A 15,308-nucleotide genomic window follows, 5' to 3' on the forward strand; every position below is an offset into this window, starting at 1 on the left:
TTAGTAAAGAAAATAATAAATATTAATGGACCAAAGACAAACCCCGGTGGGATGATGCATAAAATGCCTCCCAATCGGATCGCAGCAGTGAGTCAGTGGGAAACCTTGTGACACCGAAATCCCCTTCACACATTCCCTATTGCTGTGCTTTAACCTTTAAATGACGGGGGGGTTCTCTCAAAGCCTTGAAAACTCCTCTGTCCCATCTTCCACCTGGGACAAGAAGGCCACTGCTGGGGTTAGCAGAGTCGAGCTGGAGCATAGTGAAGGGCTCACAACAGTTGCATCTGACCTCCAGGCTTGTTGGCAGGATCTTCAGGAGAACATTTTTGTGTTAAGCCTGGGTGCACAGTTTATATGTCACTTAAGGCTAGCCATCTTCAAAACCTGCCTGCTGCACAGGCCTTGGGCAAGCGCTCCAGTCACCCAGAAAGCTGAATACGTTCTGCTACATGGAAGCTGCCCCAGTGAGCCCACGTATTTCCAGCAGCACAAGACTTTCATCGTACTTTGGCCTTTTAAAACAGTTTAGAGTGTGTAAAGAAGAGCAAAGAAAACCGGTGTTAAGCATAATTTTCACTGGGGAAACCACCAATTCTATATACCTTTCAAAAGGAAGAAAGGGAGACATCCATCAAACTGTCATTACAAATTAGATGCCACAAACCTAAGCTCATGGAGCCGCCAGGAATCTGTAAACCTTTTAAAGGATATGCCTGTTTTTGACATTTAAAATAAAAAATCTTTATAGATTTTTGTGGAAAACGCTGATGGGCCAATGGCTAAGTGACATTTCTCCACTGTCTGACAGGCTCCACAAACCGAACACATGGCCGGTTTTAGAAGCTCAGGTTAATTATTTCTGTGTTATGCCCAAGAACAAATAATAGTTTGTCTGTTTGACTCACTGAGTGGGAAAAGATGTTTGACTTTTTTTTTTCGGTGTCTGCTGCATCTTGGCTTCTGCCGCCACTTAGCCTGCGTTGAGGTGCCCTTTATATAACAATAACTTGATACTACTCAAAATACTTGGCGCTGCGAGCACGGGAGTGGAATGTAATAAGAACACTTTAGCAGCTCTGAGTGTGAGCAAACTCCGGCAGTTTTGGAATGAGAGGGCAGGGTTTCGATGCACGGCTCTCCCTAACCTGGCATTCGCCGACAATACGAATACAAGGATTAACATAGTAGACTCCGTTTATTACACTTGGGTGGATAAAGCAATTATCTGTCTATCAAGGCTGTAGTAAATTGTGCAACAGCATTAACATGGGCGGATACGTGGATAAATGCTACTCTGCCACAGAGGGTGCTGATACACAAGATAATCCTTCAAGTCAAACTTGTAAAGACTGTTTTCTTTTGGAGTTTATATCATGTTACCCCTGCGAGTGTAGATTGAAATGGCATCTTTTTTATTTTTAACCACATTTTCAGGTTGCTGTAGCCATCTGAATTTTATTAGTAAGGTTATTTTTGAAATATCCCTTTTTTTAATTGAGTTTAAACAATCTGCTTAAAACCTGCTGCACGGATATAAACACAGTAGTCTCCTAATGCAGCAAAACAATCTGTTGAAAGATACAGTGCAAACACACACATATCCATCTATTATTGCTTAACTGTTGTTTCTTCCATGCCTGAATTCCCGTTGTAACCGCAGCGATCAGTCTGCAATATTCTCTCGGTTTTGGGGGCGAGAAACAAAACCAAAAATGAAAAGGCACCTTCCTGATGTCTAGAGAGCAGAGGATTGCGTAGCAGGATACCACAGGAGAGGTCTTAGACTAGATTAAAACTAAGCACCTTAAATCTGTTTTAATGATTGTGTTTACATCTCCCCCCCCCACTCCCTTTTCGTTCTTTTAAAGTAATCAGGTTTCGCAAGCGTTAAGAAAACCGACCCCTCCTGCCAGCTGGAGGGAGGCCAGTTCAAGCAGGAGGCTTTTTTTTTCTCTCCACCCCCCTCGCCCCCTTCGTTCGCTGTGATCTTTACTGCTGTTTGCTGCAGCGAGCAAAAGAAGTTGGCGGGCTCTTTATAGGGTAGTTACCTTTGAGGGGAAAAAAAATACCTTCCTGTTCCTCAAAGTTATTGCTGGATTAGGATGGGGATGATAAAGTCAGAATGAGGAGCTCTTGCACTTTTGCAACGCTGCCATCGCTCTCCCTCTTTCCCCCGTATGCTAAAAAAGGAAAAGGGGGGAGGAATAGGGGGAGAGCAGAGCAGATACCAGCATGCGCAGGGAATTAAGGCAGGGACGGAGACTTGCGTGACAGTCTCTGTTTATACGAGTTGTCTCGAAGGCCTCTGAGCGGTGATGCCGGCGATGAGGAGCTGGTTTCCTGGCACACAGACTCTTTACGTTCGCGGGTGCTGGGTGAGGGCGAAGGGGAGCATTTCGGTGCCCTCCATCGAACCTGGCCAGCTGGATGCTGATGTTCATAAAGGACGTTGCGTAGCTTTTCACAGCAGCCAGATCCAAGGCAGAATTCAACAGCTGTTAGAAAAGATGAGAAAAGAAACCAGGGGGGACTCATCCATGGGGAGGTGAGACCTTGCTCATTTATTAGGTGAGTTAGAGAGCAGAGGCCTCAGCTCGTCCGACCTGCGTGTGGCAGAGCTGGAAAAGAGGCAGAGGACACCTGCGGTGCCATGTGGGTCAGGATGGCAGAGGAGCAGGGCAGGCAGGGAGCCAGAGGCCGATTTTTGGGTCTGAGCGCTGCGGGGGACAGAGCAGAGGGCAGAAGTGGACCTGCAACGCTGCAGTGCTGGGATGAGTTCAGATGTGCTGGAGAACCAGCGCAAAAGCAATCTCACTCGAGCCCCTTCCTGCTGTTCTTGTCCTTTTTTCCAAAGCTCCTTTTCAGTTTAATCCATCAAATTGTCCAGTTTTGCTCTGTTAACACAACTTTGTGCAAGCTTACTGGCCAGCTTAGTCCCTACCACATGCCCCCCATCATTCCCTGGGCTTCTGCAGGAGCAGGAGCTCACAGAGCACTTCTGGCGCAGCAGCTGAGAGGGAGCAGATGATTTTTACCTCTCTAGATAGTAAAATCTTGGGAGCAAGAGGCTACTTTGCAGCTGTTGCGATGTGCTGAAAACCCCTGGCCTCAGCATCGTCTTTCAGCTGGACATGTGCTTGTTGGCTTTTCACAGACCCCAACTGAATTTCAAAAAAGTGTTGATATACTTGATGTTCTCAAAAGCTTTGCAACGCTTGCATTAGATTCATTCCCACGAGTGCTAAGGGGCACAGTTTGCACACCTCTATGGTAATTCTGCCCTCACTTTCCCTGCCCCTTTCTCCCTTCAGCCTGCTGGAAGCTCTTAGCTCATCCCGTGCCGGGCAGGCTGCCTGCAAGACGAGCTGAGTCGAAATTTCCTTTTGCTCCCAGTAAGTCACTGGGGAGAATACCGTCGACACAGGAGATGCTCTGAGGGCTTGATCTTTACAGGGGAAACACTGAGGTTCAAACCCACCCCTGCCTCCGCTCACCCTGGATTCGAGCCACAGCTCCTGGAAGACAGTAGCATCGGTGATGTCCATGACAGCTGGATCTAGCCCTTTTGGAGCTTCACCAATAGCTTGCAGACCTCGCGCCTTTGAGAGAGCAGGGGTCAGGAAGGAGAAGTTCAGTGGGATTTCAGCAATGGGCTGCCTTGGATCCATAATACAGGAACTGAGCTGGTCCACAGCACATGTTTTTCTTTTTTTTATTTATTTTCATTTCTCTGCAGTAGTTTCAGGTAGAGACCTTACCTGCTTTGGATTAAAAATGTGTCCTTTTTGAAAACAAAAAGAGACAAGCTCTTGATTTCTGCCCACGTCTGAGTGACTCTTTCTGTGTGTACAGTTAGGAGAATAGCTCTTCAGTCTAATGCGAACTGGTGCCCTTAGCTATTTAAAAAACAAACATCTTTTTTCCTCCGTTGGGTGAATTAAATGCAGTTACTGCACCTATGTAGCTCCTTGTTTTATGAATTCTAAGAACTTTTCCTATGCAGAGCCTATGGCCTAATTATGTAATTATATCTCTTGGGTAGATTATATTTTTCTTCTCATAATTGTGTCTTTACCCAAGAGACTGGAAGGGTTCCAAGCTTTCCACTTTCTTGGGTAAAAATTGTCTGGCTCTCTTTTGCATTATTTTTTTCCATGAACTTTGAATTGTGTGCATTCTGGAGGATCGGGCCGGGGGGACTGCCTAGGGAAGCCAGGCTGGGGACGACAGTTTGTCACAAGAGGGACTCTTTTGACTCATTTCAGAGATTTTTTTCTGTACAAAGAGCTGATGTGCTTCTTCTGGGCTTTTGCTGATTTATGGCTCTCTTATTTTTACCTCCAGAGCATAGATAGACACTGCTTTGGAGCTCTATCTTGCTGAAATGATGTATCATCTGAAACTTGTAACAGAACAATGAACATCTTTGCCTCTTGCTGAATATGCAGCCTTATTCAGTCCCTGCGCAACAGCTATTAAGCCTTAGGCTTAGTTCTGAACTCCTTTGCTGTGGCATAAATGTAATTGCTTTGACTTCAGCTTTACAAGCCTGTAGTTGAATTCAGAATCAAGCCCCTAGCACTTAAATCTGATCTATCGTATCGGATGGGATGAAATGCAGGAAGATATCCAAAGAAAATTTAGGGAGAATTTTATGATGAAAATCAGAGGACACGTAATCTAACCTTTTCATGGCATGAAGCTGTCTCCTGTGTGTACACAGTATGCCCCTAGTGCGTTAGTATTAAAAGCTATATAATCAGTGTGCTTGTCTCAAAGGTATGTATCTATATGGTTAGTAGAAAAAAATATCCATTCTTTCCCTTTTCAAGTGCTTAACCTGTGGTGAACAGTGGGAGTAATCAAAACGGGGGCTCATTGACCCAAGTTGAAGTCAGGGAAATCCATTCTGGTTGCGATGTCCCAGCAGATGTGTCCCCAGCAGGTGAGAGCCAGGTTCTTGCTTTCATGACATTTGGGCATTCCCTTGACTTTCTTACAAAGACACCTGACTCCCACGGTGTTTTTTGTTGTTGAGGCAAAAGTGAGAAAGATAGAAATGGGCGATGACTGAAAATAGCTAACCCACTTGAGAGTGATAAAAACATCTGCTGACAATCTGGTAACCAGATCTCCTGGGTACCAGAAAAAACTGGTGGGTGGTGCACACGGTACAAAGAAAGGGAGTCCCTGAATGTCAGCATCTGGCGAGGCCACGTGTAGCACGATCTGATGAATTTTCAGTTCCACACCCACAAGCTGGAAGATAAAAACACACACCCCTCCTCCCCGAGGAGGTAAAAAATCTCGGAGCCTCAACACCGTATTAACATTCTGCAAGTCAGCCTCTTCGGCAGCCCGATTTACATGTTGCCTTCTCCAGTGGCGCGGGAGAAAGGCAGCGATGAGAGACACGCTCGCGGCCCTTTCCAGTTACCACATCCAGCAGACGCGAGATTGCGTTGCTTTGATCTGGAAGACATTCCTTCATTTAGTTTAAACTGAAATGATTAATCTGGAGTTGAAGCCTCCTTACATCTTCTGCCATGGCTGGAATGTGATAATTTAACAATAGGTTACATGTGCGATGTTAACCCCTCCAAAGCCATCCCGCGCTGGCATGTTTCAGCAACAGGCACAGTCGCTTGTCTGCCTGGCTGCAGTTTGGGCTGCCTCTGTCAGTACTATTTTCTGCTTCAGTTCATGCAAAATGGCCAAAATTGGTGCTGACGTGGGTTAATGGCAATGCTTTTTGTCAGCAGAGACTGTAACATACAGTTTGGTGTTTGGTTCAAAATAGCTGAGTAGCGATGAGAGACCAGACTGTTACTTGTTGTCATTTTGGTGCAATTCACAGATTTCTAGCTTCTAACATCATGTTTTATACTATGACAACAGACAAGTCAGAACCATTTGTATAGCTTTTGTCTATCAGTTCTTAACTATTTTTTATCTTCCCCATGTCCTTGCCTGTGACCTGATGCACCTCAATGGCCTCTGGGTCCCATGATTACTCAGTGCATTTTGTAACAATCTCAGTCCTTTTGATTTCAGTTCAAAAAAAGATATTATTTCTATAGCAAAGACTGCCTGCAACCCCATCCCCTCTCCCATTCCACAAAATTTTCTTCGTAGCAGAGTAACTGGCACTAAATGCAGTGTTGCTGGTAGGACTGTCCTACTACCCTGAGTGCTGGTATTGGGATAGCTTCAACATTACTTTATGCTATTTTTCATGTAGCCTCATACTGCTTTTTAATGTAACCGCTGCTGCAGCAGATCACAGATTCTCACTGAGCTATCCACACTTAGTCCCCAAATCTTTTTTCCTGAAATAAAACTATGCCTCATGACTGAGACCAAGGAATACAGCTTTTCTTCACATACTCCCCTGGGATCAGGAATTTCTCTGTCAACGGACACATATATCAATGCTGAGATGAAAAGCAGCTTGCGGAATGAATTTTAAACATGTATCACATATTTCATTGCTTCTGCTTGTGTGCTGCTCAGAAAGCCTTTTTAGAGTGCTTCAGCCTGTTCCTCCTGGCTGCTCCTGGCTGCTAATGGGGTTTTTGCACAGGCATCGGGGCAAGAGAGTTATTCAAGGAGCTTACGCTTCCTTGTGAGGGGAAGGTGGGGGATAAGAGCAAGCCCACGCATCTCCAGATTATGTCAGTTCAACCAGATGTGGGAACCTTTCTTCTCTTACTTCCCTGCTCGCGTAGAAGAGCACTGCTCTCCTCAACAGAGAGCTGCTGCTTTTTGTCTTTCTGGGACAGATCTAGCTGAGTGTGAGTAATGCACACAGTTAAATGTAATCTCTGTTCAGGAAAAGCTATGCGTGGACAAACAAAGCGCGATGAAAACAGAGCTGGGGGTTATCAGCCCAGGTTGGTGCAGGAGCGGTGACCTATATAAAGAGCATTCATTGAGTTAGCAGGAGACAGTTAAAATAGCTTGTGCTCGTTCATTAGTAAAGGAGTTTGTGATCCTTCAGCAAAAGGGACGTTGTGCAGACATAGGACAGGGTTTTTCTATGAAAATTCAATGTAAAAGTCACTTTGGGGGCAGACTTATTTCCAGATAAAGTCAAGCCTGGTGTGTGAGGGTCGCCTGCTTTTGAGCCCTCTTGAACCTGCTGAAAGGAGATGATATACTGCGATTAAGAATGGCTGTGAATAAAAGAGAAAAGGGAAGGGGAGGGAATTCTTTGAGAAGACAGAGCGAAAAATGCAGCTGACAAAGGGAAAAGCAAATACAGAAGAATCGCAGGGAAAAAGAAGATGAGGAAGGAGAAATCCCAGGAGGATGCTGAATGTGTGCGCTTATATGTTCATGTGAAAGCTATTCCCTTAGCTTTAACAGCACCCAACTTGTACAAGTCATGATTTACATAGATTGAAGAGATAATGCTGAAGAGTAGATGTTATCCTGTTAGATGTTATCCTGTTCATTAAGCTGCCATTACAGAGTTGTTACAAGCCCACCAAAAACCATTCCACCTTTAAACTGATTGATACCTTCTGAGGAGTGCAGCAGCTGATAGCTTTGTGGAGCTCTGATATGTGGCACCACCTTCTCTTTAATGAGCAAGCTCCCGCCTACCCCGTGTTTTTATATTGAGCCCTCCTGGGGGATAAAAATCATACTTCAAAGTACAGAATAATGGGTCAACTAATTAATTCTTTTGAAATGCTAGAGAAGTTTCTCCAATATTAAATCCCATCCAGTTTCGTCCCGTCTCCCAACCTGAATCCTTCAGTTTTCTATCTAGAACCGTGGTTTCTCCAAATCTAGTTGTGAATTAGCTGTCTAGTACTGAAATTGCTTTGCCTGCTGTCGCATTTGGGCACCTTGGTCTCACTTAGAAACTGTGAACCCTTGTGCCTGTTGTGGTGATAGATACCGTTAAAATGCATTTTTTAAGGAGTGCTGGTCTGATAGTTAGATCTCAAGACTCAGTGGCCACGTTTATACTGTTAGAATAAAATCAACAGTGCCAGAATTTGGACCCTAAGACCAATCTGACCGTGTCTCCGAAGCTCAACTCCCTTAGCCCCCGAGCAGACGGCTGCATTCAGACTGCTAACTAAAAATGCGGTTTATCTCAAACCACCGGGGATCGTGGATGGGTTCACGCTGGCCTCAGCCCAAACCATAGCAGGGACCCTTCTTACATGTTAAAAGCGTAAAAATACACCACCACGTTGCAGCGCTTGTGTCTGTGCCCTGGCACTGTTCACAGGGATGGGGGCAGCCTGTATTTCTGGGTTGCCAGCCATGAGCCTGGGCTCCCGTTTCAGCTCTGCTGCGGGCTTCTCGTGTGACCGTAGCTGGTAACTTAGGGTAAGGTTCATTCTGCTTAATGGTAACTAATGGCGAGGACGTCTAATTAAACTAGTCATGTGAGCTCCCTCTCTGATCAGAGAAGGAAGAGAGAGCAAATTCAGAAGGTGAGTCATCCCGTTTTAAGACCAGTGTCAGAGACAAATGAGATGAATTGCCCTCTGGAAGCAGCTATTTCTTTCCATTAACTGTAGAGGAAGTCTACATTAGAGGAGTTTAGACTAGAAGTCTGATTTATGAGTGGCTAAAGTTAGGTAAAATCAGTCCTGACCTTAATCTCTCTGCCTGCTTGTTTCTCCATATGTTGAATGCTAGGAATAACACCTCCTCTGCCTCACATTCAAAGGTGCCTTTGGGTGAGGAGCATCCTATGAGCACTTTGTAAAGAAATTAAACCTAGGAGTAAAAATACAACAATTAGAGATGTAAAAATCTTTATTCTGAAACATCTGAATGACAGCGTGAACAGTACCAACCTGCCGGATGGGGCATCCTGGTGCTTTTGTCTTGTTTTCCCCATTATGTTTTGACAGCTGAACACCTATAAAAGACTAGTTCCAGATGTGGCCGTACAGCCAGGGCGCAGGCAGCCTGCTTCTCGGGGGGAGATGGGGTGTTAAGGAAGGTGACCAAGGAGGGGAAGGGGAGTGCTAGGACTCAGTCTTGGCCAGCAGCTTTGATGGTTTTCCTTGCTGTAGCATGCTTCTTCTTAAATGAGGGTGACCGTTTACTTTTCGGAAAAGCTCCCAAGTTACAGAGGAGTGAAAGCTAAAAGCTAGCTGTGACAGAGTGAAACGCAAAAAAACAGAACAAAAGAAGAAAAACATGCATTTTCTTAGGAAAAATCTCCACAACATATAAACCAGGCATGGAATTATTGTCCTACTTGGTAACACATACTTATCTCTGAGTCTTACTTTTGGAAGAAAGTATTGTCCCTTTAACTATCCAGTGTAGTTAAAGCAGCCAAAAAAAAAAAAAAAAGAAAAGAAAAAGAAAAGGAAAAAGACCTTGTATGGGTGCCCTCATAAGTGCTTATTTTGATTCAAATTACAACATATAACACATCTCTGCAGGCACAGCTGTACCTGATATGGCTTTCACCAGCACAACCATGTCCAAAACACAAATCCCTACACCAATATCACTATGTTATCAGGGGATAGCTGAGATACCTATAAAGTCCATTAATCTAATAATAGTCCTTAGAGACCTTTTTGTCTTTTTTTTCTCTTTTTTTTTGTATGGTAAATTATTAAACCTTGTTATTAATGCTTTTATTTTATGATTTGCTGTTTCCAGGGCACAGACAGAAGCTTGATGACTCTAAACCTAGTTTGTTCTCTGAACGCCTCAGTGATTTAGGGCGCATTCCTCATCCCAGTATGAGAGTAGGGGTCCCGACCCAGAGCCCACGGCCCTCTCTGAACTCTGCACCAAGTCCTTTTAATCCACAAGGACAGAGTCAGATTACAGGTAAGAGACAGAATCATAGGTTTGACTTGCACAGGCAATGGTAGTAATTGCTTATGGATATTTGTGTCTCAACTGTAGTAAAAAGAGGCTGTTGCAGAGCAAGAGACGTGTTCCAAGCAAAGCTAGGCGGGGAGTGGATTTTTCTGTAGCATTTGAAGCTGAAAATGTCTTTCTTTTTCAAAGTATCTTTCTGCCAAATGTCCAAAACGGTCGCTCCAGATAAATTGAGTAGGAATCTGGTGAAATGCTAACTGCCATGTTGTTCTGCATTTACCTCCGTGTGTGCAATAGTACATGTTAGTGCATATTAGAATGAATGTTTTTATTCAGCAGTTATTTTGCACTGGTGGTGAGGAAAACAGCCAGCAGAGAATGGTCATTCTAGCAGGAAAATAATATAATGTTCTCCTGTGGCAGTTTCCTTCTAGCACCAGCGCTGATCACTGTTACAATAAAGGAACTGGATTACATTGAAATCTCCAAAGGTTGCTTGCAAGGACTGTATGCAACATTTATTGCACGTTCAGAGGCAGATTTGACTGTGCTGAGAGGAAACACAAAATGCCATGTGTCACAAGTTGCAAGACTGAAATAAGATGTTTATCTGCAGCAATGCCAGAAGTTTGCAGCAAAACTGTAAAGCCTACAAATAAACTGATGATGTTATTTTTATAAATGCGGCGCTTTAGCAGACTGACTGAATTGTTTCAGAAGGATTTCAAAACAACCCGTACCTAATTTTGGCCATTTCTACACTAGAAACTTGTGCTGACGTATTTGTGTCTGTCCAGGATGCGAAGAGATCTTGCACCTGACCAACTCGGTTGCTAGAGCTGTTGGAGAACTTAACATAGATGCAGGTCTGTCAGCAAAACCCTTGGGCTGATTTACTCGAGCAGTTTAAAACTCATTTTGCTGCTATACTTGCATCTACACCAGGAGTTATTTGCCAAGGCAGTATACCAGTATTCCTTTACTGGTAAAGCGCTCCTTGTATAGACGTAGTCTTTGAGTCAACCTAGGAAGATTTCTGGTTTCATGTTTCAAGTGGTTTTGACATGATACCAGCTGAAACTTAGTGGTTTTAACAAAGTGTTGTGGCTTTCTTCTTCTTTCTTTTTCTTCTTTTTAAAGTTCAACTGGTTTATTAATTTGCAGTAAGGAACAGAAGTAAGTGGGTTAATCTGAACCCAAAACACTCAGAGAATTGGGACAGAAAAATTGTTCCCATGAGGTGTGGCAATGTTCTTCCAGATCTAGAAGTCTAGCTTTAACTGATGTAAAGTATTTTTAACATATTACCTATGTCGACAGTACTCATTACATGGTACCTGCTGTCCACCAGCTTCCCAGAGCAGGTTTTTTGGCCGGGTGTAATGTTTTGTTAGTTGGACGTATGAAGTCAGGACTCCAGGGCCCATCATCTTCTGGGTGAGAACTGCCAAACTAAAACCCTTTTATTTTAAACTACATTCCTGTGTCAGACAGTGTTTTGGGACATGACAGCTTCCACGAAAGCGGGGCGGGGGGGAATGTGGGGCTATAATGAGCTCCTCTCCTTTCCCTTGTGCCTCCATAGTTTACCTGTTGTGCAACACTATATGTAGGAGCGAAGGAAGGTGACGTTTCTCCTGACCCCATCTGGTGATCAGCTTATGCCCTGGAGCACAACAACTGAGATCCCCTTGTAATTTTCTTCCCAGCTAAGTGTAACTTCATATGCTGTTCTCATTCCCCTAAATGCCTCCCGTAGCAAATGTTCTGCTGGGTTTGATTAATAGAGTACCTCTCTGCCTCGTGATGTATCAGCAGCAACGTTTGCACGTCCTGGAGGTGAAAACTTCAGAGGAGGGTTAAATAAGCATGAGTGCAGACAGAGCCGCGTGGTGTTCCCTGTCTGCTCTGCAATTGCAAGAGTCAGCAGCCGAAAGCCGGGAGTGCTGTACCACTTGCGGCTTCATCGAGAGAGGGAAGGAGCGGTGCTGGTGGGGCCGAGGGAGGGGAGTCGAGCTGAGGAAGCGGGGCTGACTTTCCCGGCTGTTACGGACCGTATGCTTGCCTTGCCAGACAGCCTCGCAGGCGTGGGACGCTGCAGGATCCCAAGGCGCTCTCGTTTCCCCAAAAGCAGCGAGGGCTCCTTCTGCTTATTAACGTCTGCAGTGAGTAAGGGGCTGTGCTGTGGCCCGATACGGTCAGTATTCGTGTTATTCCCCACCCTTGTGGCCTCCTCGGGTTAGAAACGCAGAAGATGCAGCTCCGAAGGCTGCGTGCCAGCTCTGGTAGCCCTCCCGCGCCGGGAGGCGACCAGTGGGGGCACGTCACGAGGACGGCAGCCCTGCGAAGCGCCCTGGCACCCCACCGGCCTTTTCAGTGCCCTTTGGGGCACCGATGCTGATCTGCAAAAGCTGCCGTGCGCTTTGATGGTCCCCCGATCCAGGGAAACCGCGAAACGTGTGCCCGCGGGGTGCTCGTGCTGCCCACCTGCGCTGGCTTCCTCGCGGCGGCACGGCGCTCGGTGGGAACCATCCGCTGGTGTCAGCACGTCACCGCGCTCCTATGGCGTGGCTAGTATTATAGACCCTCGTCCGGAAAACAAAGGCTTTTTTATTACCTTTGTTGGAATGAAGCAAGCCTTCTTTTAGACATACCTCTGTTTCTTAATCTTTTTACCTAGTAATTTAGGGAAACTAATTAATTCCTACCAGCCTGAACGGTGAATCCTGGTTTCCTATGACAAAATCCATATTGCTGCTTGCAAGCGTGTAAACTGCTTTTGTTTCGTTCCACTCGAGGTGTTGCATAGTTCCTGCATGATTAAACCAACATAATATTTAAAGCCTGGCTAGCCCACACCTGAGTATGAAAGAGCTCAGCACTTTTGGGTGTGCTCCTGCATTTCTTTTCTGTGTCTGGGCTGTGTTTGTTTTCCTAGAGTATCAGGATACAGGTTTTACAAATCACAGCACAGCCCTAAACCTCCGCCAGCCCGGGCTGCGGCCGCGCACGGCACAGAGTTGCCCTTATTCAACATGGCATTTTAACTAGTATCCTGCAAAAGCAACATCGAAGGGTCATTAAAAAACAAATCGGCCAATAAGCAGATGCCTTTGCTGAGGCAACGCAGATTCAATTTGAGCCCTGCTTGCTGCCCGTAAATCAGGAATCCTGTCGGCTCACATTTGGATGCGGGTATATTTGCCCCCCCCCCCTTCCCCTAATGCAACTCAAACAACTCGCTCGCGTATCGAATTACCTCCCCGTTCAGACGCTGAGTTATTGTATCGGTCGTTTCCCTATGAAACGAGGGAAGCTGTTGTTTTGCTAAACTACAGCCGGGCGAGGATTAGCTGGTATCTGCCGGGAGCAGCCGCGGGCGCAGTGGCGGGAGCGCGGTCGGCGGGAGCAGCGGTGTCTCGGCTGCGCGAGCTGCGAAGTGGGAGTTAAGTGAGGTTTCATGCTCCATCACCACCGTGGCACCAGCTGATCTACAGGCGAGCTGTGACTCTAGTAACTGAAATAACAGCACTCGAAAGCAGGTCCCGTGCAGTTTTTTTTCTTGCTTTTTTTTGTTTCCTGCTCTTACCCCACCACCACCCCCCGCAGGCACTTTGGCAGCGTTCAGCTTCCCTTCCTCTTCCATTTCTCCTTATTTTTAGGGCTGTAGAAAGCAGCTTGCAAGGATTCGGAGCTGATTTACCTTCAAGTTAGCGGAGGGAGCTCCTGGGGCAATGCTAAGCTGACGAGAGGGCTGGGGGCAGAAAGCAGCTTTGGCTCCTTGGACGGAGGATCCAGCACCAGCCAGGTCCTCCTTAATTCTGCTTTCCAGGACTTTTGGGGCAAGAGGCCGAATGCTGCCCTTTGGCAAAGACAGGGAGAAGGCAGAAAGCTTCACAAGCCTCTGCCTTGGACACCAAAGCTGGGGGTGGTGTGCAGAGCGGCTCGCTCGGATGCTGAGCACGGTAGCCTCCAAGGAGCCCGGGCTTACCAGGAAGAGGGTGATTAACCTAATATAAGGTTCCCAGGTAACTTAAAGCCAACATCAATACTTTAAGAAAGTCTTTACAGGCTGATTCGTGTGCCTGGTCGGCCGCAAGCCAGGTTTGAAAGGGAAACTGTACAGCCGGGGCCGGATGGGCACTGGCGGGAGCGCCAAGAAGCCCTGCCGGCGGCAGTCGGCAAAGAAACAGTCAGAAAAGAGAAGGAGGTTGCATTTTTGTTGCATTTTTGTTTGCATTTTTGTTGCTGTTGTTTTGTTGGGGTGTGTGGAGGGATTACAATAGCGCGTTTACTCATGCAGAAAGTCATCTTGGCTTCGTGAAGCTCATAACGGAGGGCATTTAGCTGTTAATGGTTACCAAAGATAGCTCCAGACAGCTTGTTTTTTGGTATCAGCAGCAGCGCTGATGGCTGGATTTAAGTGAGAGTGGGTTTGGGGAGCGCGTGCCCACGTGCGCCGTGCAGGCTCGACACGCTGCACACCGCGGAGCTGTGAGCACGCTCTGGAGCGCTCCTGCAGCTTGAGAAAGGGCCTTTTTCTACAGTAAATCTGTGAGCTTCGTAATCCAGTGCCAAAACAATAGAAAACCGAGTTCCTCTGTTTGAGGTCTTTTTCTTCTCCCTTTTGACAGTTCAGAACATTTCCATTGAAGGAAGAGGATTTACCCTGCTGGGAAGCCAGTGTAATTGATGCGAGAAGTGGGTCACGGAGGGGGTTGTTAGCTCTTTTTTTTCGTTGCCTACAGTCCCTGCAATCTCAGACTGCTTCTTAAAAAGTCTTATTGCCTCTTAAGCTGTATGCAGGAGATCACAGAAAACAAGGGTCGCAAACTGAGTATATCTAGAGACAAAATAATTTGCAATTCTCCATATTTGCTACTGCGGAGAGGTTTACCTGGCAGCGCGAGCAGCGAGGAGCGGCGCGACATTTTGGCCGATGTGTGCCCCGCATTTCATCGCACGTGCATGATATGCCCTTTGCTGCTTGCAGATCTGCTCGTGGTTCCTGCTTCCCCAGTTGCAGATCTGCTCGTGGTTCCTGCTTCCCCGGTACACGCTAAATCGCCCCGGCGGTGCCTGAGCAGGGAGACGGCGAGCTTGCACATGCGTCCTCATGCACATGCTACGTGCACCGCTTGGGCCTGCCCAGCACCTCTGAGCGGTGCACCCGGTGCCCCTCATCCTGCCTGGGCAGTTGGGTTTCAGCATCGGCCGTGGCATTGAAACGGGGAGAGACGGGCCAGCCTCAGCCTCCCTGGGTGAAGTCTCCACTCTGGTGACATTTTTGGGCAAAACCCTCTAGTGTGGCATGAGACCTATCCACCCTTCCAAGACTGCACACCACCGCTTTTGCCCGTGCCGCTGAGTGTTTGCAATGCCACCGAGCAGCAAAATCTACCCCTTGGGGCTAGCAAATCTCTGAGCGGGCAACGCGAGGGCGTTTCGCTGCCCCCACACCTTTGCTGTTATCAGCAGAGGCTTGT

At 46.6% G+C, this 15,308-nt stretch overlaps 1 protein-coding gene across 4 annotated transcripts in view; it reads left to right on the forward strand.

Moving 5' to 3' along the window:
- The window catches only part of RUNX2 (RUNX family transcription factor 2), a 213,828-nt gene that overhangs the window by 102,433 nt on the left and 96,087 nt on the right, over positions 1–15,308 (forward strand). For 2 of the 4 annotated variants that reach the window (XM_064508304.1, XM_064508306.1), the window contains exon 6: positions 9,655–9,828. The exons of the other annotated variants lie outside the window; for them this stretch is intronic. In XM_064508304.1, coding sequence (XP_064364374.1) covers positions 9,655–9,828 — 174 coding nt within the window. The remainder of the gene's footprint in view (positions 1–9,654; positions 9,829–15,308) is intronic. 4 annotated transcript variants of the gene reach the window in all.

Source organism: Dromaius novaehollandiae, chromosome 3 (genome assembly GCF_036370855.1).
Source record: "Dromaius novaehollandiae isolate bDroNov1 chromosome 3, bDroNov1.hap1, whole genome shotgun sequence".
NCBI classification, from domain to species: domain Eukaryota; kingdom Metazoa; phylum Chordata; class Aves; order Casuariiformes; family Dromaiidae; genus Dromaius; species Dromaius novaehollandiae.